Genomic DNA, 25,790 nt, shown 5'->3' with positions numbered 1-25,790 from the left:
ACCTGAATATGACAGACTTTAAACCTGAATACGACGGACTTTAAACCTGAATATGATGGACTTTAAACCTCAATATGACTGACTTTAAACCTGAATACGACGGACTTTTAACCTGAATACTACGGACTTTAAATCTGAATACGACGGACTTTAAACCTGAATATGACTGACTTTAAACCTGAATATGACAGACTTTAAACCTGACCATGACGGACTTTAAACCTGAATATGGCGGACGTTAAACCTGAATATGACTGACTTTAAACCTGAATATGACAGACTTTAAACCTGAATACGACGGACTTTAAACCTGAATATGACGGACTTTAAATCTGAATACGACAGACTTTAAACCTGAATATGACTGACTTTAAACCTGAATATGACAGACTTTAAACCTGATCATGACGGACTTTAAAACTGAACACGACGGACATTAAACCTGAATATGACTGACTTTAAACCTAAATATGACTGACTTTAAACCTGAATATGACTGACTTTAAACCTGAATATGACAGACTTTAAACCTGATCATGACGGACTTTAAACCTGAATATGGCGGACGTTAAACCTGAATACGACGGACTTTTAACCTGAATACTACGGACTTTAAACCTGAATACGACGGACTTTAAACCTGAATATGACGGACTTTAAACCTGAACACGACGGACATTAAACCTGAATATGACTGACTTTAAACCTGAATATGACTGACTTTAAACCTGAATATGACAGACTTTAAACCTGATCATGACGGCCTTTAAACCTGAATATGGCGGACGTTAAACCTGAATATGACTGACTTTAAACCTGAATATGACAGACATTAAACCTGAATACGACGGACTTTAAACCTGAATATGACGGACTTTAAACCTGAACACAACGGACATTAAACCTGAATACGACAGACTTTAAACCTGAATACGACGGACATTAAACCTGAATACGACAGACTTTAAACCTGAATACGACTGACTTTAAACCTGAATATGACTGACTTTAAACCTGAACATGACAGACTTTAAACCTGAATACGACGGACTTTAAACCTGAATACGACGGACTTTAAACCTGAATACGACTGACTTTAAACCTGAATATGACTGACTTTAAACCTGAACATGACAGACTTTAAACCTGAATACGACGGACTTTAAACCTGAATACGACTGACTTTAAACCTGAATATGACGGACTTTAAACCTGAACATGACAGACTTTAAACCTGAATACGACGGACTTTAAACCTGAATACGACTGACTTTAAACCTGAATACGACGGACTTTAAACCTGAATACGACGGACTTTAAACCTGAATATGAGGGCTTTAAACCTGAATATGACGGACTTTAAACCTGAATATGACGGACTTTAAACCTGAATACGACTGACTTTATATCTGAATACGACGGACGTTAAACCTGAATATGACGGACTTTAAACCTGAATATGACGGACTTTAAACCTGAATACCACGGACTTAAAACCTGAATACCACTGACTTTAAACCTGAATACGACAGACGTTAAACCTGAATATGACAGACTTTAAACCTGAATACGACGGACTTTATATCTGAATACGACGGACGTTAAACCTGAATACGACGGACTTTAAACCTGAATACGACGGACTTTAAACCTGAATACGACTGACTTTAAACCTGAATATGACGGACTTTAAACCTGAACATGACAGACTTTAAACCTGAATACGACGGACTTTAAACCTGAATACGACGGACTTTATATCTGAATACGACGGACGTTAAACCTGAATATGACTGACTTTAAATCTAAATATGACTGACTTTAAACCTGAATATGACGGACTTTAAACCTGAATATGACAGACATTAAACCTGAATATGACTGACTTTAAACCTGAATATGACAGACTTTAAACCTGATCATGACGGACTTTAAACCTGAATACGACGGACTTTAAACCTGAATACGACTGACTTTAAACCTGAATATGACGGACTTTAAACCTGAACATGACAGACTTTAAACCTGAATATGACGGACTTTAAACCTGAACACGACGGACATTAAACCTGAATATGACTGACTTTAAACCTAAATATGACTGACTTTAAACCTAAATATGACTGACTTTAAACCTGAATATGACTGACTTTAAACCTGAATATGACAGACTTTAAACCTGATCATGACGGACTTTAAACCTGAATATGGCGGACGTTAAACCTGAATATGACTGACTTTAAACCTGAATATGACAGACATTAAACCTGAATACGACGGACTTTAAACCTGAATACGACGGACTTTAAACCTGAATATGACGGACTTTAAACCTGAACACGACGGACATTAAACCTGAATACGACAGACTTTAAACCTGAATACGACGGACATTAAACCTGAATACGACAGACTTTAAACCTGAGTACGACGGACTTTAAACCTGAATACGACGGACTTTAAACCTGAATACGACTGACTTTAAACCTGAATATGACTGACTTTAAACCTGAACATGACAGACTTTAAACCTGAATACGACGGACTTTAAACCTGAATACGACTGACTTTAAACCTGAATATGACGGACTTTAAACCTGAACATGACAGACTTTAAACCTGAATACGACGGACTTTAAACCTGAATACGACTGACTTTAAACCTGAATACGACGGACTTTAAACCTGAATACGACGGACTTTAAACCTGAATATGAGGGCTTTAAACCTGAATATGACGGACTTTAAACCTGAATATGACGGACTTTAAACCTGAATACGACTGACTTTATATCTGAATACGACGGACGTTAAACCTGAATATGACGGACTTTAAACCTGAATATGACGGACTTTAAACCTGAATACCACGGACTTTAAACCTGAATACCACTGACTTTAAACCTGAATACGACAGACGTTAAACCTGAATATGACAGACTTTAAACCTGAATACGACGGACTTTATATCTGAATACGACGGACGTTAAACCTGAATACGACGGACTTTAAACCTGAATACGACGGACTTTAAACCTGAATACGACTGACTTTAAACCTGAATATGACGGACTTTAAACCTGAACATGACAGACTTTAAACCTGAATACGACGGACTTTAAACCTGAATACGACGGACTTTATATCTGAATACGACGGACGTTAAACCTGAATATGACTGACTTTAAATCTAAATATGACTGACTTTAAACCTGAATATGACGGACTTTAAACCTGAATATGACAGACATTAAACCTGAATATGACGGACTTTAAACCTGAATATGACGGACTTTAAACCTGAATATGACGGACTTTAAACCTGAATACGACGGACGTTAAACCTGAATATGACGGACTTTAAACCGGAATATGACGGACTTTAAACCTGAATACGACGGACTTTAAACCTGAATACCACGGACTTTAAACCTGAATACCACTGACTTTAAACCTGAATATGACGGACTTTAAACCGGAATATGACAGACGTTAAACCTGAAGATGCAAAAACCACCAAAACCCCCGGCTCCACCCAAGTCAGATTGTGGAAAACAGTTGGACGATGATCCCAGAGAGCCTAAAGTGCTAGCCGAACGTGAGGCATCACCAGACCCAATCTGAAAATGACTCACAGATCTGTGATAACTTTATAAATACTCCACGGTCTGTTACATGGTGCTGTAGTCATTTTACTTCTCTTAAAAAGATATTTTCTAAACATAGTGTACATTAGTATAGTGCTACATAGTGCTGCTGTTAATTAGTGTCAGTTTACACTTGGCTTACGCCACGTGGTCTCAGCAGGTACTGGAATCTTGTATCTGTGAATTTTTTCAGTCAGTCTTCCAGTATTGGTATTGATGCATCCCCAATCAGAACTTTAATTTTTAATAATTTACATCCTGATTATAGAGACAGACAGAACGGTTTAGCAGGTGATGTGAATGTCTTTCCACGTTCAGTGCAGCTCCAAATACAGATGTCCAAATATTTACGCCCTGATGGCAGATCCTCACCGCTTCAGTGAACTGTGATAAACTGAATAATAAGCTGTTTCTCTGTGGCAGTGAACTGTTCCCTTTGTGCCTTTCTGCTTTTCTTCAGGACTTTCAGATAAAAAATAAACACACAAACAAATAAATTCTAAACTAATTAATGAAGCAAAAATGGTTTTAACGGTAACAACTGCAATTTCCCTCTGGGATCAATAAAGGATTCTGAAAATAAGCAAACAATAAAAATGACATTAAAAAGTGAGTATAATGATAACAGTACTCATTTAGACATCATCACTTTGGTGAAGTTGTCAGTATGTCACATGATCTTGCTTGTTCCACAACTGTCCATATAAGGACTGCAGTTCTGTTTGTTGCCTTAATGCTGTTTTGTTCATTTGTGCAGTAGTTGGTATTTTAACCTGCTGTGTTTTAAGAGAACATGTTTATAAAGATTAGTGTTTAATGTTTGTGTGCATGGGAGAGATTGAAGTGTTCTGATCTATCATCATTTCTCTTCCAGGCTGTGTGGTGAAGATCTCACAGAGAAAAGCTGTGCTGTTCTGGCCTCAGCTCTCAGCTCAAAGAACTCAAACCTAACAGAACTGGACCTGAGTCTTAATGAACTGCAGAAATCAGGAGTAAAGAAGCTCTGTGAGGGACTGAGGAGTGAAAACTGTAAACTGGAGACTCTGACGTAAGATCACTCTCTACACACTCAGACACTCTCTCTCTCTCTACACACTCAGACACTGTCACACTCTCTCTCTCTCTACACACTCAGACACTGTCACACTCTCTCTCTCTCTACACACTCAGACACTCTCTCTCTCTCTCTCTCTCTCTCTCTCTCTCTCTCTACACACTCAGACACTATCTCTCTCTCTCTCTCTCTCTCTCTCTCTCTCTACACACTCAGACACTCTCTCTCTCTCTCTCTCTCTCTCTCTCTCTCTCTCTACACACTCAGACATTATCATTCTCTCTCTCTCTACACACTCAGACATTATCATTCTCTCTCTCTCTACACACTCAGACACTATCACTCTCTCTCTCTCTCTCTCTCTCTCTCTCTCTACACACTCAGACATTATCATTCTCTCTCTCTCTACACACTCAGACATTATCATTCTCTCTCTCTCTACACACTCAGACACTATCACTCTCTCTCTCTCTCTCTCTCTCTCTCTCTACACACTCAGACATTATCATTCTCTCTCTCTCTACACACTCAGACATTATCATTCTCTCTCTCTCTACACACTCAGACATTATCATTCTCTCTCTCTACACACTCAGACATTATCATTCTCTCTCTCTACACACTCAGACATTATCATTCTCTCTCTCTACACACTCAGACACTCATTCTCTCGCTCTCTCTCTCTCTCTCTACACAATCAGACACTATCATTCTCTCTCTCTCTCTCTCTCTCTCTCTCTCTCTCCCTCTCCCTCTCTCAGTCTCTCTGTTAGATCTTGCGGTTAGATACTGGTTTCATTTTAGTGTGTGACAGTACAATCTGGTGTTTGGGTGGTTTAGGAGGTTAGTGGGGGTCGGCGGCCGGCGTCCCGCGCTGGACGCCATGGCGGCCCGGGAGAGAGCGGCGTTTGAGCAGTTAAGTCGGCGACATGGTATTAAAATCGCCGCGGGTACTAATGTCACCGTGGAAGAGTGCAGTCTCGCGGTGGGTGAAGCTGTGGGCCACGACAGCATCCTGTCAGCGTCTAGGATGAACGGCTCGATATTTCTGTTTCTGAATGATGTCGATAAGGTCACTGATGTTGTTAACCGCGGTATAGTCTTGGATGGTCAGTTTACTAGTGTTCTTCCACTCATCACCCCCTCTAAAAGAATCACTTTGTCTAACGTCCCACCATTTCTCAGAGACGATGAGTTATCACGCAAGTTATCCCGGTTCGGACAGATTATGTCCCCGATTAAGAAAGTCCCCCTCGGCTGCAAATCTCCGCTGCTGAAGCATGTCGTGTCTTTTAGGCGGCATGTTTTCATGATCCTAAAAGACAACGCAGATGAACTGAATGCTTCCTTTAAATTTAGAATTGATAAATTCGATTACACGGTATTTGCCACCACGGAGAGTATGAAGTGTTTTGGCTGTGGAGGAGATGGGCATCTTATCCGGTCTTGCCCGGAGAGGCTGCCCGGCCCCGCTCCGCGCACCGAGGCTAGCGGCGCCGCGAGCACCGAGGCTGGAGGAGACCGGGACGGGGAAGGAATGGAGGAGACAGGGCCTGGAAGCAGGCCTGGAGCCGCGGGAGTCGAACACGACAGCAGGGGTAAGGAGAGCGAGGGGGCAGAGTGCAGTGTGACTGTGGAGGAGGACGCTGGGCAGAGTGAGTGCAGAACTGAGGAAGAGCTGAATAATGACAGACACCAACACGGTACTGACCCGCTGGTTGACACTGTTACTGATGTAGTTGATTTCGTGTTAGACGGCCACCAGACCATGCTCGATGACCCCTCACACCCCGTGTTTAAAACCCCAGTCACTAAAAGGAAAAAAGCCCATCACAGTCAGTATCAGACCCGCAGTATAAAGAAAGCTGCAGGCGCCGCAGGACAGCTGGACGATGCCGCGGCCGCGGAGACAGACAACACTGAGAACAACTCGTCTGACTCCAACATCTCGTTGTGTTCACAGTCTTGCGGCTCCAGGAAAATTTATACCTTAAAAATGATAAGAGATTTTTTGGAGACCACTTCCCTGACCGCGTCGGGTTTGTGCAGTCAGTACAGTATCTGCGGAACAACTCAGGGTGGCGACATTAAATATCAATGGGGCCAGAGATGCCAATAAGTAAGCACAACTGTTTGAGTTGCTTAAACTTAAACATATTGATGTGATGTTTGTCCAAGAAACACACAGTGATGAGCGGAACGCTGTAGACTGGGTGAGGGAATACGACGGGAGGGCCTTTCTCAGTCACAGAAGCTCTGTAAGTGGAGGTGTGGCACTGCTCTTCACTAAAAGCTGGACTCCTCAGTCGGTTGAAGTTGAGGACATAATGGCAGGTAGAATTTTAAAAGTTCGTGCCATTTTTGAACATTGCGCCTTTGTCTTTCTGTGTGTGTATGCACCCGCAGTGGGGGGGACAGGATGCTGTTTTTAGATGTTCTGTGTAAAGCGCTGGGTGGCTGCAGCAGTGATGATTATTTAGTTTTAGCTGGCGATTTTAACTGCACAGAGTCCAGTGCAGATAGGAATCACTTAGAACCGCATGTTGCTTCGCGTAGACGGCTGGTCCAGCTGATCAACACACATGAGCTCTGTGATATTTGGAGGTTTCTAAATGACCAACAAAAACAGTATAACTGGGCACATACAAGCGAGAACCGTACCTCTCTAGCAAGACTCGACAGATTTTACTGTTTTAAGCATTATCTTAGTGTTTTTAGACATTGCCAAATCTCACCAGTTGCCTTGTCTGACCACAGTTTAGTCCACTGCACAATGGGTGTGAAGCATATAAAGCCAATGAGTGCGTATTGGCTATTTAACACATCCTTGGTGGATGATGCACATTTTAGAGACACTTTTACTTTATTTTGGCGTGGATTTCAAGCAACTAAGACTACTTTTCAGTCTTTACAGCAATGGTGGGACTTTGGCAAGGTCCAAATAAAACAGCTCTGTCAGCAGTATACTTACAGCGTCACGAAAGACATAGCCCGGTCAATGAAGAGTCTTGAGATAGAAATAGTGGAACTCCAAAACTTGACAGAGTCCACAGGAAATCGAGGCGATATTGGGGCACTCAAAACTAAAAAAGTGGCACTTGCTGCTCTGCTTGGGGTAAAAGCGCAGGGGGCTCTGGTCCGGTCACGCTTTCAGAAAGTGGCACAGATGGATGCTCCGTCCAAATTCTTCTTTAGTCTGGAGCGCAAGAATGGCCAAAGGAGGTGTATACATGCCCTGCGGTCTGAGTCTGGAGCTCTACTTTCAGACCCTGCAGGGATTCGTAGTCATGCAGCTAAGTTTTATGGAGAGCTCTATACCTCTGAATACAGTGAGCAACCAGAGCTGGAAAAAAGTTTCTTTGATGGTCTTCCGAAGCTTGTGGAAGACTCTGCTTTGGGCCTTGAGAGGCAGCTCTCCCTGGTGGAGCTGAGTGATGCTCTGCAGGGTATGGAGTGTGGGAAAGCACCGGGTATTGATGGACTCCCAGTAGAATTTTATAAGTCCTTTTGGCCGGTGATTGGCGAGGACTTGCTGGAAGTTCTCAATGACAGCCTCGCTAAGGGGAGACTGCCGTCAAGTTGCAGAAGGGCTGTGCTGACCCTGTTGCCTAAAAAGGGTGACCTTCATGAGCTCAATGAATGTCTCGTTGCTCTGCTGTGATTACAAGTTGCTCTCAAAAGTACTGGCAGTCAGACTGAAGGAGGCCACGGGACAGGTCATCCATCCTGACCAGACCTACTGCATTCCAAGCAGGTCAGTTTTCGACAATATTTTTTTAATTCGAGATATTTTGGACGTCTCAAGACTACTGGGCTTAGATACTGGTCTTATTTCTTTGGATCAGGAAAAGGCTTTTGACCGGGTCGAGCATGAGTATTTGTGGAAAGCTCTCTCAGCTTTTGGGTTCAGCCCAGGTCTTATAGCCAAGATCAGGGTTTTGTATTGTGACGCTGAAAGTATTCTGAAAGTTAACGGTGGTTTAAGCGCTCCTTTTAAAGTTCAGAGGGGGATAAGGCAGGGATGTTGTCTGTCTGGCATGTTGTATGCATTGGCAATAGAACCTCTCTTACACAGATTAAGGCACATTCTCTCTGGTTTAAGTGTACCAAACTGTAACCCAAAGATTTTACTATCTGCCTATGCTGACGATGTAATTGTGATTGCTAAGACTCAGTCTTAATCAGCACTGTACACAGGTTTGGTAGAATTTCTTCTGCCAAGGTTAATTGGAGCAAAAGTGAGGCTCTGTTGGTGGGAAACTGGTTAAGTGGTGCGCCCAGACTACCACAAGGGTTGAAGTGGGCCAGCAAAGAGCAAAGAAACTGGGAAGGGCTCCTTGGAAAAGTCAAAGGTCGACTCTGTAGGTGGACCTTTTTATTGCCTTACTTGTCTTACAGAGGACGTGTCTTAATCTGTAATAATCTCTATCCCTCTCTCTCCCTCTCTCTCCCTCTCACTCTTTCTACACACTCAGACACTCATTCACTCTCTCTCTCTCTCTCTCTCTCTCTCTCTCTCTCTCACTCTCTCTCTCTCTCTCTCTCTCTCTCTGTCTCTCTCTCTCTGTCCACATTCAGACACTATCATTTGCTCTCTCTCTCTGTCTCTCTCTCTCTCTCTGTCTCTCTCTCTCTCTCTCTGTCTCTCTCTCTCTCTCTCTCTGTCTCTCTCTCTCTCTCTCTGTCCACATTCAGACACTATCATTTGCTCTCTCTCTCTGACTCTGTCCCTCTCTCTCTACGTCTTCTCCCTCTCACTCTTTCTACACACTCAGACACTATCATTCGTTCTCTCTTTCTCTCTCACTCTCACTCTCTCTACTCACTCAGACACTATCATTGCCTCTCTCTCTCTCTCTTTCTCTCTCTCTCTCTCTCTCTCTCTCTCTCTCTCTCTCTCTCTCACTCTTTCTACACACTCAGACACTATCATTCTCTCTCTCTCTCTCTCTCTCTCTCTCTCACTCTTTCTACTCACTCAGACACTATCATTCCCTTTCTCTCTCTCTTTCTTTCTCTCTCTCTCTCTCTCTCTCTCTCACACACTCTTTCTACACACTTAGACAGTATCACTCACTCTCTCTTTCTCTCTCTCTCTCTCTCTCTCTCTCTCTCTGTCTCTCTCTCTCTCTGTCCACATTCAGACACTATCATTTGCTCTCTCTCTCTGACTCTCTCCCTCTCTCTCTACGTCTCTCTCCCTCTCACTCTTTCTACACACTCAGACACTATCATTCCCTCTCTCTCTCTCTCTCTTTCTCTCTCTCTCTCTCACTCTTTCTACACACTCAGACACTATCATTCTCTCTCTCACTCTTTCTACACACTCAGACACTCATTCTCTCTCTCTCTCTCTCTTTCTCTCTTTCTCTCTCTCTCTCTCACTCTTTCTACTCACTCAGACACTATCATTCCCTCTGTCTCTCTCTCTCTTTCTCTCTCTCTCTCTCTCACTCTTTCTACACACTCAGACACTATCATTCTCCCTCTCACTCTTTCTACACACTCAGACACTATCATTCGCTCTCTCTTTCTCTCTCTCTCTCTCACTCTCTCTACTCACTCAGACACTATCATTCCCTCTCTCTCTCTCTCTCTTTCTCTCTCTCTCTCTCTCACTCTTTCTACACACTCAGACACTATCATTCTCTCTCTCACTCTTTCTACACACTCAGACACTCATTCTCTCTCTCTTTCTCTCTTTCTCTCTCTCTCTCTCTCTCACTCTTTCTACTCACTCAGACACTATCATTCTCTCTCTCTCTCTCTCTTTCTCTCTCTCTCTCTCTCTCTCTCTCTCTTTCTTTCTCTCTCTCTCTCTCTCTCTCTCTCTCGCACACTCTTTCTACACACTCAGACACTATCATTCGCTCTCTCTTTCTCTCTCTTTCTCTCTCTCTCTTTCTCTCTCACTCTTTCTACACACTCAGACACTATCATTCGCTCTCTCTTTCTCTCTCTCTCTCTCTCTCTCTCTCTCTCTCACTCTTTCTACACACTCAGACACTATCATTCGCTCTCTCTTTCTCTTTCTCTCTTTTTCTCTCTCTCTCTCACTCTTTCTACACATTCAGACACTATCATTCGCTCTCGCTCTCTCTCTCTCTCTCACTCTCTCTCTCTACTCACTCAGACACTATCATTCCCTCTCTCTTTCTCTCTCTCTCTCTCTCTCTCTCTCACTCTTTCTACACACTCAGACACTATCATTCGCTCTCTCTTTCTCTCTCTCTCTCTCTCTCTCTCTCTCTCACTCTTTCTACACACTCAGACACTATCATTCGCTCTCTCTTTCTCTCTCTCTCTCTCTCTCTCTCTCTTTCTACACACTCAGACACTATCATTCGCTCTCTCTTTCTCTCTCTCTCTCTCTCTCTCTCTCACTCTTTCTACACACTCAGACACTATCATTCGCTCTCTCTTTCTCTCTCTCTCTCTCTCTCTCTTTCTACACATTCAGACACTATCATTCGCTCTCTCTTTCTCTCTCTCTCTCTCTCTCTCTCTTTCTACACACTCAGACACTATCATTCGCTCTCTCTTTCTCTCTCTCTCTCTCTCTCTCTCTCTCTCCCTTACTCTTTCTACACACTCAGACACTATCATTCGCTCTCTCTCACTCTCACTCTCACTCTCTCTACACACTCAGACACTATCTCTCACTCTGTCTCTCCAGAGAGTGTAAGATTTTAGCACGTTATCCATATTTTTTAGTTTCTTAGTGCCGTGATGAGCAGAAGGAAGACGCAGGAACAAGGAGCAGTACAGTGCTCTATCTGTTGTGTGAAGACTCCCAATAAAAATCCTGGTGGTTGGCCAGAGATCTATGCTCCACCCACTAAGTGATGGGGGCAGGGGTGCTTGGGGGCAATAGTCTCACATGGATTTCATATGAATGTTATATTAAAAGTTACTCTGTGGAATGACCAAAGGGTATAACAGTTACACAGAACAGGCTGTTCAGAGCTACATGGCTAACGTTTAAAGGTGAAGGTGTTATTCTACTTTAGTCGACTGCATAAATAAAATTATGGTCCCCTTTCAACAAAAGATGGTGGATTTTTTTGTGGATGAAAAGAGTTGTGTTTAGTTATGATAACTTATTAGCTAAATATGAAATGTAAAAGCAAATAAAATCTGGCTCACTGCAGCTTTTGTGTGTGTGTGTGTGTGTGTGTGTGTGTGTCAGTCCTGGTAGACAGCACTGCTCACCTTTGATTCTTATTTTGTGTGTGTGTGTGTGTGTCAGTCCTGGTAGACAGCACTGCTCACCTTTGTTTCTTATTGTGTGTGTGTGTGTGTGTGTGTGTGTCAGTCCTGGTAGACAGCACTGCTCACCTTTGTTTCTTATTGTGTGTGCGTGTGTGTGTGTGTGTGTGTGTGTGTGTGTGTGTCAGTCCTGGTAGACAGCACTGCTCACCTTTGTTTCTTATTGTGTGTGTGTGTTTGTGTGTGTGTGTGTGTGTCAGTCCTGGTAGACAGCACTGCTCACCTTTGTTTCTTATTGTGTGTGTGTGTGTGTGTGTCAGTCCTGGTAGACAGCACTGCTCACCTTTGTTTCTTATTGTGTGTGTGTGTGTCTGTGTGTGTGTCAGTCCTGGTAGACAGCACTGCTCACCTTTGTTTCTTATTGTGTGTGTGTGTGTGTGTGTGTGTGTGTGTGTGTGTGTGTGTGTGTGTGTGTGTCAGTCCTGGTAGACAGCACTGCTCACCTTTGTTTCTTATTGTGTGTGTGTGTGTGTGTGTGTGTGTGTCAGTCCTGGTAGACAGCACTGCTCACCTTTGTTTCTTATTTTGTGTGTGTGTGTGTGTGTGTGTGTGTGTCAGTCCTGGTAGACAGCACTGCTCACCTTTGTTTCTTATTGTGTGTGTGTGTGTGTGTGTGTGTGTGTGTCAGTCCTGGTAGACAGCACTGCTCACCTTTGTTTCTTATTTTGTGTGTGTGTGTGTGTGTGTGTGTGTGTGTGTGTCAGTCCTGGTAGACAGCACTGCTCACCTTTGTTTCTTATTGTGTCTGTGTGTGTGTCAGTCCTGGTAGACAGCACTGCTCACCTTTGTTTCTTATTTTGTGTGTGTGTGTGTGTGTGTGTGTGTGTGTGTGTGTGTGTGTGTGTGTCAGTCCTGGTAGACAGCACTGCTCACCTTTGTTTCTTATTTTGTGTGTGTGTGTGTGTGTGTGTGTGTGTGTTATGCCATTTGATCTGTTTGTTACTCATTACCACATTTTGTAGTGTGTGTGTATGCATGTGTTATACCGTTTAATCTGTGTTTTATTTGTTACTTCATTGTGTAGTGTGTGTAGTGTGTGTGTGTGTGTGTGTGTTATGCCGTTTAATCTGTGTTACTTATTTCTTCATTGTGTAGTGTATGTGTGTGTGTGTGTGATGCCGGTTATTCTGTGTTTTATGCGTTACTTCATTGTGAAGTATGTGTGTGTGTGTGTGTGATGCCATTTGTTTATTCGTTACTTCATTTTGTATTGTGTGTGTGTGTGTGTTGATCTATAATTGTGAGGAGTTTTTCTTCTTCTCTCTGCAGGCTGGCTTACTGCAGGATTAGAGACGAAGGCTGTGCTGATCTGATTAAAGCTCTGAAATCAAACCCCCAATCAAAGCTGACAGAGCTGAACCTGAGAGGCAATGACCCAGAAGAAGTAGCAGTGGAGCTGTTCAGGGACCCACGTCGTATACTGGAGAAACTACAGTGAGTTACTGACTTACTGTCTCTCTCTCTCTCTCTCCCTGTATCTCTCTCTCTCTCTCTCCCTGTATCTCTCTCTCTCTCTCTCTCTCTCTCTCCCTGTATCTCTCTCTCTCTCTCTCTCTCCCTGTATCTCTCTCTCCCTGTATCTCTCTCTCTCTTGCCCTCCCTGTATCTCTCTCCCTCCCTCCCTCTCTCTGTCTCTCTCGCTCTCTCTCTCCCTGTATCTCTCTCTCTCTCTCTCTCTCCCTGTATCTCTCTCTCTCTGTCTCTCTCTCTCTCTCTGTCTCTTGCCCTCCCTGTATCTCTCTCCCTGCCTCCCTCTCTCTGTCTCTCTCTCTCTCTCTCTCTCTCTCTCTCTCTCTCTCTCTCTCTCTCTCTCTCTCTCTCTCTCTCTCTCTCTCCCTGTATCTCTCTCTCTCTCTCTCTCTCTCTCTCTCTCCCTGTATCTCTCTCTCTCTCTCTCTCTCTCTCTGTCTCTCTCTCTCTCTTGCCCTCCCTGTATCTCTCTCTCCCTCCCTCCCTCTCTCTCTTTCTCTCTCTCTCTGTCTCTCTCTCTTTTGCCCTCCCTGTATCTCTCTCCCTCCCTCCCTCCCTCTCTCCCTCCCTCTCTCCCTCCCTCTCTCTCTCCCTCTCTCACTCTCTGTCTCTGTCTGTCTCTCTCTCTATATATATATTTGCTTCCACATGAAGATGGATGATGGAAATTTCATCCATGAACAGATGCCAAAAAAGATTAAAGCGGAATTCCATGAATTTTAAATATTTCTATATAATTCAGTTGTTAAAACTCAGGATGACTCAACGTGAAAAGCCCAAACTAGTAAAACTTGAATAGAAAAGTTTTTCTATGTTTTTTTTTTTTTTTTTTAAATCTTTCATAGTCTGTATGCATCTCTTCACTAAAACAACGTCTCTGGCATCAGGAAATGTCAAATTTCTGCGTAACAGTTTTCTGTACGGCGGCTTTTAGAGGCATTAAACTCTGAAGCTGTCTGGTTCCTCTGAACAATTCTGACTTCAGGTTTTTTTTTAATTGTGAATTTCACATTAGATCACTCTGAATGACATTTAAATCTTCATTTCATTTACTTAATTTATATAATTATCATTATAAATATTGTAATTAATTAGTTATTTAGTTGTGTAAAGACACAGATTTGATGCCTTGAGTGATAATCTCCTCTGGGTCTGATTGATTCTGTGAACATTCATACAGCATGGAAACAAGTGGAGATGCTTGATCCACTGCTCCCCCTACTGACCGAACTTTAAGTGTTATAATTACGATGACTGGAAACATTAAATAAAACCGTCTCTGTTTAAGAGGATAGAAAGACATGATTTTTACATTGGTTATTGTTCAGCCAAGTTCATAAATATATGGATGTCAACAAAGATATTGTTATTCTAGCTGTGTCTCTCAGCATATTGGAGTTAAATTAAATAATTAATATTTACATGTGAAGTGGGTGAATGATGCAAGTGCAACCATTTTTAGGGCTTCAAAAGCAATTGAACAAAGTAATAATTATAAATTGTTTTATACTGTAAAAAGGTCAGTATCACCAGCACCCAGATGATATCCAGCGATCGGTCCTGATCTGATTTCTTGTTCCTTACATACTAAATCCAGTCTCATGTGAAGGCCGTCGCTTTCAGGACTACACAGAATATTTATAACCCAAGTCAGGAAGCGCTAGATATGGTGTGGCTAGACATCACATTTACAGTCAAGTGAGGATGCCTCCTTTATATTTATATTATATATATATATATATATATATATATATATATATATATATATATATATATATATATATATATATATATATATATTATATAAATCTCATTAAACAAGAAATGTATGTTGCCTGAACACACACACACACTCACACACACACACACATGTACACACACACACACACACATGTACACACACTCACACACACACACACACACACACACACACACACATTCATAGGTTGCTTATCCTCAGAGGTGGTTTTGGTGATTGTTCTAGACTTGGGAATTCAAACTGGGAGCTGGATCTTGTGCTCATAATGTTCCCCGAGTGCTGAACCCAACCGCAGAAACCAACGGCTTAAATTTGTTACACTGGACTGTCAGCGTGAGACTCTGTGATCGGCTTTACGTCCTGTTCTGGTGCTCACAGGGAGAAAAATCCAAGATGACCCTTTTATTTAAACACAGACACTGCAGACATCATCAGTGTAACCTGTAGCATTGATAAGGCTGCGTGACGCATTCACACATATAAAAAATTAAATACCACATAGTTCTAAACTTTTCCTCCAACACAGACTTCTAAAAACTGAACATCAAGAAAAGCCCAACATAAAAATATACAATATTCCTTATTATGAAAAGATGAAAAGCAGCTTTTTAAGTAGCTAGCCTTCAGTCAGACCAGTGGAAAGGTAACTAGGGTTAGCGGTTAGCTTCACTAGGCCTCACTCGTCTCTTCAGTACAATAATAAAGTTAAACTTTCTTCTCATCAAAATAAATTTTATATTTCATCTTAAAAATCCATCATGCATTTCTGTTTAACCCATTCCCCAAACATTAGCTAACCAAACATAAGACGTCTGCACACACAGACCAGCGCCCACTAGTGTTCATATTCCAAACCTGCAAGCTGCCCTGAGCCCCCACCTGTCTGATGTACATTTACAGGCTGGCTCAGCAGCTCAGCCAGATACATGGAGTGAACTGTAAATAAAGTCAATGTGTCAGTTAATTATTGATTTAATATTACCTGAATAGACTCCTTCAGTTCATCTGTTCATCTATATTCATCTGTATAATCTGTTAGACTGATTACAGTGGCAGGAACAGCACCACTGAACGTGCCCACTAACTGATGTCCTTCCCAATTTAAACAACACATCAAATTATTTTAAGCATTTAAAAACTTCATTTTCACATATAAATTTAGAATATTTATTAAATAGTTTAGTAATGTTTATCAGACTATTTATGTTTTACAATAAATATTAAGTAATCATGTAAACCATATAAACCATCATTTTAAAGGCAAATACTACAAAGACAACATATCAAATGTTGAAACTGAAATGTTTTTGTTTTTTGTAAAAAATGTTTTGAATTTTTTTGAAATTCATTTTGAATTTGATGCCAACCTCACATTCCAGTAAAGCTTGGATGGGGGTCTGTTTACCGCCGTGCTTCATCACCTCCTCTTTAACAGCTCTGTCAGTATTTGGGATCTGAGGAGCTCTGACAGTGAAATGTTTCCTGTTTTGTTTGTTTCAGGATTTCATCTGCTCTTTTAATACAGAGCAGTGCTGCTGTAATACATGCAGAATGTGTTTTTGTTACGACCTGTCTAGGGGTTAGTAATGATCATAACATAAAGACAAAATAGAGCCAGATGATGTTTAAACAGATCAAGTTGTGTTTTTTTCTTTGTGCTGCTCTTTTGTGCACACGACACAGGACAACGTCAGAGTGGACATGCGCCAATATAACAAACAAAACCCAGCCTAGCAAGACTTCAGAAAAATAACTTACCTATGAAAAACAAAGACAGTCAGTCTTCTCGAACTCCCCAGCTACACCAAAACCAGGAGGAGACAAAGACATAGGAAGTGGCACCCACTCCTACAACCCGGTCGGCATAAGAGTGAACATTTACAGAAATCATGGGTTTACTGTTTAACCATAGAGACAAGACAACAATACGCTACCCATAAAACAAGCAAGCTGAACTGCGATTCAGGTCTAAAATCACACACATGAGTGGGCGAATTACTAGTTTTACACTTTAATATAAGGCTCCCTTCTAGTGGTTATAAGTGTTAGTAACTCATTAATAAATGGTCATAGACCATTTGAAATGCAAAGAAACATCAAACCCAACACAAAAGCCTGAAATCTGGGAATCAACAACTGCAACACTGGAAACTACATGATGGTCTTGAAGCAGAGTAAATAATACCTCAGGATGTTTTAAACAGGCCACAGAATGTTACACCTGGAGTGCTGTCCTAAAGAAGATGCCATGCTGTCCTAAAGAAGATGCCACTCAACCCCAGTGATCACAATAGCTGGTGTACATTAGCATATGGCAGCATTATATCAATACCTGTGACGATGAGGAAGATGTCAGACAGTATGCTGAAAATCTCAAGGTACAGAATAGTGCTAAGACCTTGTGAATATGAATTTAGTCATTAAATAGTTAAACGTATCACCAAATATGTGATGATGCTGACAGGTCAAATGCTGACTGATGGGAAAAGACAAACTAAGATTAGAATCTGGCAAGATCTGAAGTTTAACAGTAAAAATGGATGTTGGCTCACTATTTGGCAAACAGCAGGCCGCTGTTGCCCTTTCTATTTGTGTTATAACTGCTTATTAATGCTTTTTAATGGGTTTACAACCTAATTAATAACCATTAATAAATGCATTTGTAAACCATTTATAAACCCTTTATAAAGGTAGTCTTATTTTAAAGTGGTACCCATTACTGTGTATTGTGGAAAGCTATCGGGAGTAGAAAAAGCAGAAATGTCAGCCGAACTAGATCCAGCTTACTGACATATTTAGCTGATCCAACTCTATCTACAGTCATCAATACGAGGCAGAGGAAAAGAATCTGAACGAGTCACTGCATTTACTTTACGGTAATCAGTACAGAAACGTGAGGTACCATCAGGCTTAGGAACTAAAAGACAAAAGACAAGGGACTAAAATTACCAAACCATCATCAAGGAGATATTGTACTTCATAACAGCACGCTTCACTGGGTTTATTAGAAATGCATTCTGTTCAATTGGAGTGTGACCATCTACATCGATGTCACGTTTGATAACATGAGCATGTCTGGGAACATCTGAAAAAAGATCTCGAAGCTCTGTAATCAAATTCAACATCTACTGTTGCTCACTGACAGCAAGGCCAGATAGAAATGACTACAAGACAGTTAAATTACTTGAATTTGACAAACGTGCACAAAGTACAGGAGCCAAGCACGCATCTAATCCATCATCATCAACACCAGAGCTCGAAAACACAAACAGACGCAAAAGGAAGGCTCAGAGTTATCAGAGGAGACCTGCTTCAGATCATCTGAGGTACTTTCTTCCCGAGAGACAAAAGGCTTGAGCATATTAAAATGACAAACTCGCGTTTTTCTGCTACGGTCAGGAGTACAAATGACGTAATCTGTATCGTTCAGTTTAGACTTGATCTGATAAGGACCAGAAAACCTACAAGGGGTAATAGAACCAAAACATCATCTCCAGGCTGAAAAGATCTAAGAACCGTTTTCTTATCGAAGTGCTGCTTCATCATGCTCTGAGAAGTAGTTAGCACTGATTTAGCTACTGTACATTTAGCTGCTCTCTGAACTGACTGACCTAATCAAGAACGTTTTGATTCGGCTGTGACTCTGACATCCGTTTCTCTTTCAAAATCCTCAGTGGACCTCGAACAGAATGATCAAAACAAGCTGGGCTGGGCTAAACAAAGTCGACTCCTGAACAGTTTCATCCCACTGATTCACTGACTCAGCACAATATTTACACAACATGGACTTAAAAATCTGCTAAAATCGCTCTAAAGCTCCTTGACTATCAGGATGATGAGCACTGGAAACTTGGTGTTTAACTGAAAGCTGCTGTAAAACCTGTGCAAATATCTTAGAATAAAAATAAGCCACAGGTTTATCACCTGTAGGCGGTTCTAAACCTGGCTGCCTATATTTATCCACAGAAGAATCTTCTTTTTGGGCCTCAATAAGAAACTTACGAGAAGCTACGCAGTCAACATCTACAACCCCAGTTCCAGTGAAGTTGGGTTGTTGTGTAAAACATAAATAAAAACAGAATTCGATGCAAATCCTTTCCTACCTATATTCAGTTAAATACACTAAAAACACAAGATATTTAATGTTCAAACGGATAAACTTTATTGTTTTTTGCAAATAATCACTAATTTTGAATTTGATGCCTGCACCCGTTCCACAGAATCAGCGGTCCATTAGGAGACTAATCATCAAAGGCTTGACTGTAGAAGTAAGTTTTTAGCCTAGACGTAAAGACTGAGGCTGAGTCTGATTCCCGAACATTAACAGGAAGATTATTCCAGAGCTGGGGGGCTTTGTATGAGAAAACTCCGCCACCTGATGGAGATTTATTAGTTCTAGGTACCAGTAGTGAGCAGCACCTTGTGATCTAAGTAGGCGTGATGGTTCATAGTGGGAGAGAAGGCCACTCAGGTACTAAGGGGCGAGTCCGTTTAGAGCTTTATAGGTCAGTAATAGGATTTTATAATCAGTGTGAAATTTAACTGGTAACCAGTGCAGGGCTGATAAAACTGGGCTGATATGGTCAAACTTTCTGGTTCTTGTGAGACTCTGGCTGCAGCGTTCTGGACCAGCTGAAGCTTGTTAAGGCTTTTGCTGGGACGTCCAGACAGCAGGACATTACAGTGATCCAGCCTTGAAGTGATAAATGCAAGGCAGCTTGTTATAAACCAACTAACCCCATTGTTAAAACAGCCCGTCTCCCCGTCCCCATCACTCCGTCTGTTAGGGGACACATCATCACTGCATCTAAACAAGGAAGAAAACAGTCTTTTGGTGGCGCTAACCATCACTAAAAAGACCATCCTGACAAACTGGAAACAAGGAAAAAGATCATCGGCAATCAATGGAAGAACTTTCTAATAGAACACACAGCAACGGGAAAAATCCCAGGATCTCTCAAACACGGAGCTCACGACTACGAAAAGACACGGTCAACACTTAACAGCCACCTTAACTTCCAACGGCTTTTAGACCTACTTATGGGTCCTCTACCTGAATGTTCCTGATCTCACACACACACACACACACACGCACGCGCACGCACACACACATACACATACACACACACACACTCACACACACGCGCACGGACACACACACACACACACACACACAACTAAATTTATATGGCCGGTATAACAAATAGCTAAAGCTCAGTTCTCTGAGGGTACAAATATAATAATTGTTTTTTTCTTTTTTCCTTTTCTTTCTATTATTTTCTGTTGTTGTTTTATACATTTTGTGTTTCTTTTATTTCTTTTATTTTTTTCTTATCTCCCAATTTCTAGAATTTTTTTTCATCCTTTTTGATCCTTTTTTTCTTCCTGTTCCCCCTTGTAATTTTGTTTGCTTCTATGTCAGCAATTTGTTGTCCTCCCTCTACACGATGGCAGCATATACTATACTATACTATACTATACTATACTCCAACCTTGTACTAGCAAGGTGTACCTTATAAAGAGGCCAGTGAGTGAGTGAGAGTGTGTGTGTGTGTGTGTATGTGTATATATATATATATATAAATTAGTAATTAGAATTTTAAATGCTGTTTATACTTAATATGTACAATATTTACAAAAACAGCGAATATACTTGCTGTCAGAAAGAATGGGATTCTGGACACGAATGGTGCCAAAGGAAAAAAATAAACGAACAAACAAAAAAAAAACTACCCAGCTCCTTAATTTAAATTCTCACCTATTAACAAAACAAAATATTTATCAACACTAGTCTTCCCTAATGCAAAACATTAATACATGGGTTGGGACCCACCATTTACCTGAGGTGTCTATATACATTGGGCTGTTGCGTGATGTGGTGGCATGGTGGCGAGGTGGGTAGTGCTGTCACCTCACAGCAAGGGTGTGTGAGTGTCTGTGTCTGCCCTGCAATGGACTGTCTGCCCTGCGATGGACTGGTTACCTGTCCAGGGTGTGTCCTGCCTTCTGCCCCATGGCTGCTGGGATAGGCTCCAGCACCCCCCTGTGACCCTGAGGGAGACATGGCTTGGAAAATGGATGGATGGATGTTACGTGATATAAAAATGTATGAGCCCATCTTCCCTGTCCAGAACCTCAAGAGAGGGAGAGAGAGAGAGATGGAGAGTGAGCACAGACAGTTGTTAAACAGCAAGGCTAGCGTGGTTAACAGGGCAAGGCATGAAAACATAAACTAACATGAACTGGACAAAACTCCATCAAAACACAGACAAGACTTTCACAGACACACAAGAAAAAGCACAAGCAGAAACAACACACAGCTTAAGTGTCTGCCACACCAACTACAGCTAGGAGCATATAAAAACAGCTTGGAGCACAGGGGTAACGCCAGTCTCCTAACGAGCTTTGCTTGTTAATCTGCCCAAGGTGAGAGGTAGACTGTAGTGAGAATGACTGAGCAAGTCCGACGGGAAAAAAGGGCCGAACTTTGACTGTTAGGACTTCGCTATGAGCCGCAATCCATTGGATCTCAATCCTTCTTTAGTAAAACTGTGATTGTCGCTTGGGTCATTGTAAGTGGCAACTTCTTTATTGTGATTATTTCCTTAAACAATGCGGAGAGAAAGACGAAATTCAGGGATTGCACTGCAGGCTGCCTTTTGTTTAAGTTGATGGCATAATAGTTTTCCTGCTCGTTCACCGTGTTCATAATATTGCTGTTTTGTTTTTAATAGTGTCGTTCTGTTTGTCTGATTGAAAGATTATTTCATTCTGTTTGCAGCAATAGGCGTTCTTTAAAGAGTTTGGGTATAGAGTTATCAGCTAATCTCCTATCGATATCCATTATTGTCCGAAATTACATTGATGGGTACCAATGGAACTCCCTTCTTTATTAATATTGCTGCCCCCCTAGACCTGTCTCGATAGTTAGAGTGAAATATCTGCTCAACCCAGCCTTTCTTTAGCCTAATATGATTGCTGGCCCGGAGATGAGTCTCCTGGAGGTACATAATATCTGGACTAATTGACTTCAGATGTGTGAAAACCCTACTGTGCTTTATGGGATGCTGAATCCCTTTATTGTTCCAAATAATGAATCTTATTTAGTCTAGAGTATTAGCCATAACCTTGAAATATTATAAAGGTATACGGTTGTATAGCAAACTGGGTAATGCTGGGTAACTTCAAAGAAGTTGGGACAGGGGCAACAAAAGACTGGGAAAGTTTAGGAATGCTCAAAAAATACTTGTTTGGAACATTCCACAGGTGAACAGGTTAATTGGAAACAGGTGAATGTCATGATTGGGTATAAAAGGAGCATCCCTGAAAGGCTCAGTCGTTCACAAGCAAGGACGGGCGAGGTTCACCACTTTGTGAACAACTGTGTGAGCAAATAGTCCAACAGTTTAAGAACAACGTTTCTCAACATGCAATTGCAAGGAATTTAGGGATTTCATCATCTACAGTCCATAATATCATCAGAAGATTCAGAGAATCTGGAGAAATCTCTGCAAGTAAGCGGCAAGGCAGAAAACCAGCACTGAATGCCTGCAACACGTTCCAAAGAAGTTGGGACAGGGGCGTGTTTACCACTGTGTTACATCACCTTTCCTTTAACAACACTCAATAAACCTTTGGGAACTGAGGACACTAATTGTTGAAGCTTTGTAGGTGGAATTCTTTCCCATTCTTGCTTGATGTACAGCTTCAGTTGCTCAGCAGTCCGGGGTCTCCATTGTCGTATTTTGTGCTTCATAATGCACCACACATTTTCAATGGGAGACGGTCTGGACTGCAGGCAGGCCAGTCTAGTACCCGCACTGTTTTACTACGAAGCCACGCTGTTGTAACACATGCAGAATGTGGCTTGGCATCGTCTTGCTGAAATAAGCAGGACATCCCTGAAAAAGACGCTGCTTGGATGGCAGCAGATGTTGCTCCAAAACCTGTATGGACCTTTCAGCATTAATGGGGCCTTCACAGATGTGCCAGTTACCCCTGCCATGGGCACTAACACCCCCCCCCCCACCATCAGAGATGCTGGCTTTTGAACTTTGCGCTGAGAACAATCCGGACAGTCCTTTTCCTCTTTGGCCCGAGGACACGACGTCCATGATTTCCAGAAACAGTTTGAAATGTGGACTTGTCAGACCACAGGACACTTTTCCACTCTGCGTCCATCTCAGATGAGCTCGGCCCAGAGAAGCCGGCGGCGTTTCTGGGTGGTGTTGATATGTGGCTTCGCTTTGCATGGCAGAGTTTTAACTTGCACTTGTAGATGGAGCGACGAACTGAGTTCACTGACAGTGGTTTTCTGAAGTGTTCCTGAGCCCATGTGGGAATATCCGTTACAGAATGATGACGGTTTTTAATGCAGCGCCGCCTGAGGGGTCGAAGGTCACAGGCATTCAGTGTTGGTTTTCTGCCTTGTCACTTACTTGCAGAGATTCTCTGAATCTTTTGATGATATTATGCTGCGCTGATGTTGAACCGTGTGCTGCACTGGGTCGGTATGACCAACAGGTCAAAACCAGCTCTAAACAAAGTGACCGCAGGGCCGTGATTGGTGCTCTGGCTTTGCGCTTCTTTCGTTTTGACATGTTACGTTTTTATACACACAGAAACCAAAAGGAACGACAGATTTTTCAAAATGTAGGAGGAAAAAGTCGGATATTAGACTCTGAAATGTAGTGGAATGAAAGGAAAAAGTCGCCCAGAATGGAGAAACTTGAGTACAGATACACCAAAAATACTAAAGTACAGAAACTAATTACATTTACTGAGTTACTGTCCACCAGTGTATGAGCTTTGTAACATGGTGCATTATCCTGCTGGAAGTAGCCATCAGAAGATAGGTACACTGTGGTCATAAAGGGATGGACATGGTCAGCAACAATACTCAGGTAAGCTATGGCATTTAAACGATGCTTAATTGGTACTCAGGGGCCCAAAGTGCGCCAAGAAAATATCCTGTACACCATCACACCACCACCACCAGCCTGGACCGCTGATTCTTTGGAACGTGTTGCAGGCATCAAATTCAAAATGAGTGAATATTTGCAAAAAACAATAAAGTTTATCTGTTAGAACATTAAATATCTTGTGTTTTTAGTGTATTCAACTGAATATAGATTGAAAAGGATTTGCAAATCATTGTATTCTGTTTTTATTTATGTTTTACACAACATCCCAACTTCACTGGAATTGGGGTTGTAAGACTTGGCTTCTTCCGGTGTAGAGACGATCTGGTTGTTATGAGTAATCTGAAAATTATCTGGATACAGGATGCCATATTGGACCCCCTCCACTCCACGAAGCTGTTGTCTCACCCCATTGTAACCTGCTCGAGCCCTGGCCACTCACGCAGTGTAATCCAGGTAGATTGAGATGGTCATCCCGTCCATCTTGATCTGCTGTTTTTCCCTGGCCAGACGAAGGATTTTAGCACAATCTCGAAAGTAGTGTAAGCGGGCCACAACAGCGCGAGGTTGTTCGCCCTGTCTTGGTGTCAGTGTCAGGGAGCGATGAGATCTGTCCTGCATTGGCGCCTCTGTGAGGTTGAACACCTTCTGCAGCAATGCCAAAATGGCTATGGTGCACCTAGCCTGGCTCTCTGGCACAATCCTGATATTGTTTCTTCTTGACCTCGCTTCTAGGTCCTGACACTTGTTATCTAATAGTTTTGACTGGGCCTTAAGGTGAGCCACCTCCTGCTGCAAAGTAACAATCATCTGTACATGCTGACAGGCTTTTCTCATCTCTCCGGTTGTTATTCAGAGCAGCAGATTTTTAATGAGTTAACATGGCATTCTCCAAATTCTCAGACTGAGATGCTGGTGCTGCGCTCTTTTTGATAGTGTAAAAGCACTGAGTTCTGTATTCTCTCTTACTCACTGACAATTCTCAGCTTGAAAATACTACACAGATCTGTGATAACGTGATCAATACTGCACTGTTTGTAATGCTGTACTGTATATATTTTACTGCTAATTTAAAACAGAAACTTACTTGGCATATTGTACATTAATATCGTGCTACATGGTGTCTTTACAGATAAATATTGGGAATGACTCTCTGAGAGCAGACTCTCTTTCACTGCCAGCTTAAGTCATTTGTTTATTAGTGTCAGTGTACACTCTGCTTACGTCACATGGTCTCAGCAGGTACTGGAATCTTGTATCTGTGAATTTTTTGAGTCAGTGTAAATGATCATGCTATCAACCCAATACCCGATTCCAGTATTGGTATTGATGCATCCTCAATTAGAACTCTAATTTTTAATCATTTTCATCTTGTTTATAGATACAGACTGAATGTTTTAGAAGTTGATTTGAACGTCTTTCCACGTTCAGTGGAGCTCCAAATCCAGATGTCCAAATGTTTATGCCCTGATGGCAGAACCTCACCGCTTCAGTGAACTGTGATAAACTGAATAATAAGCTGTTTCTCTGTGACAGTGAAGTGTTCCCTTTGTGCCTTTCTGCTTAAAAAATAAACACAAATAAATAAATTCTAAACTAATTAATGCAACAAATAAACAAAAATGACATTAAAAAGTGAGGATAATGATAACCGTACTCATTTAGACATC

General features: G+C 41.9%; 1 protein-coding gene across 1 annotated transcript in view; it reads left to right on the top strand.

The window, feature by feature from the left end:
- Positions 1 to 25,790, top strand: part of LOC108413402 (protein NLRC5-like) — a 133,117-nt gene that overhangs the window by 43,996 nt on the left and 63,331 nt on the right. Inside the window, exons 9-10 of the mRNA XM_037541222.1 lie at positions 4,522 to 4,695; positions 13,240 to 13,404. Of these exons, the coding sequence (XP_037397119.1) occupies positions 4,522 to 4,695; positions 13,240 to 13,404 (339 nt within the window). The remainder of the gene's footprint in view (positions 1 to 4,521; positions 4,696 to 13,239; positions 13,405 to 25,790) is intronic.

Source organism: Pygocentrus nattereri, chromosome 9 (assembly GCF_015220715.1).
Source record: "Pygocentrus nattereri isolate fPygNat1 chromosome 9, fPygNat1.pri, whole genome shotgun sequence".
In the NCBI taxonomy this organism is placed as follows: Eukaryota; Metazoa; Chordata; class Actinopteri; order Characiformes; family Serrasalmidae; genus Pygocentrus; species Pygocentrus nattereri.
Note: the sequence above shows the minus strand (reverse complement) of the source record. Positions and strands in the feature narration are given on the sequence as shown.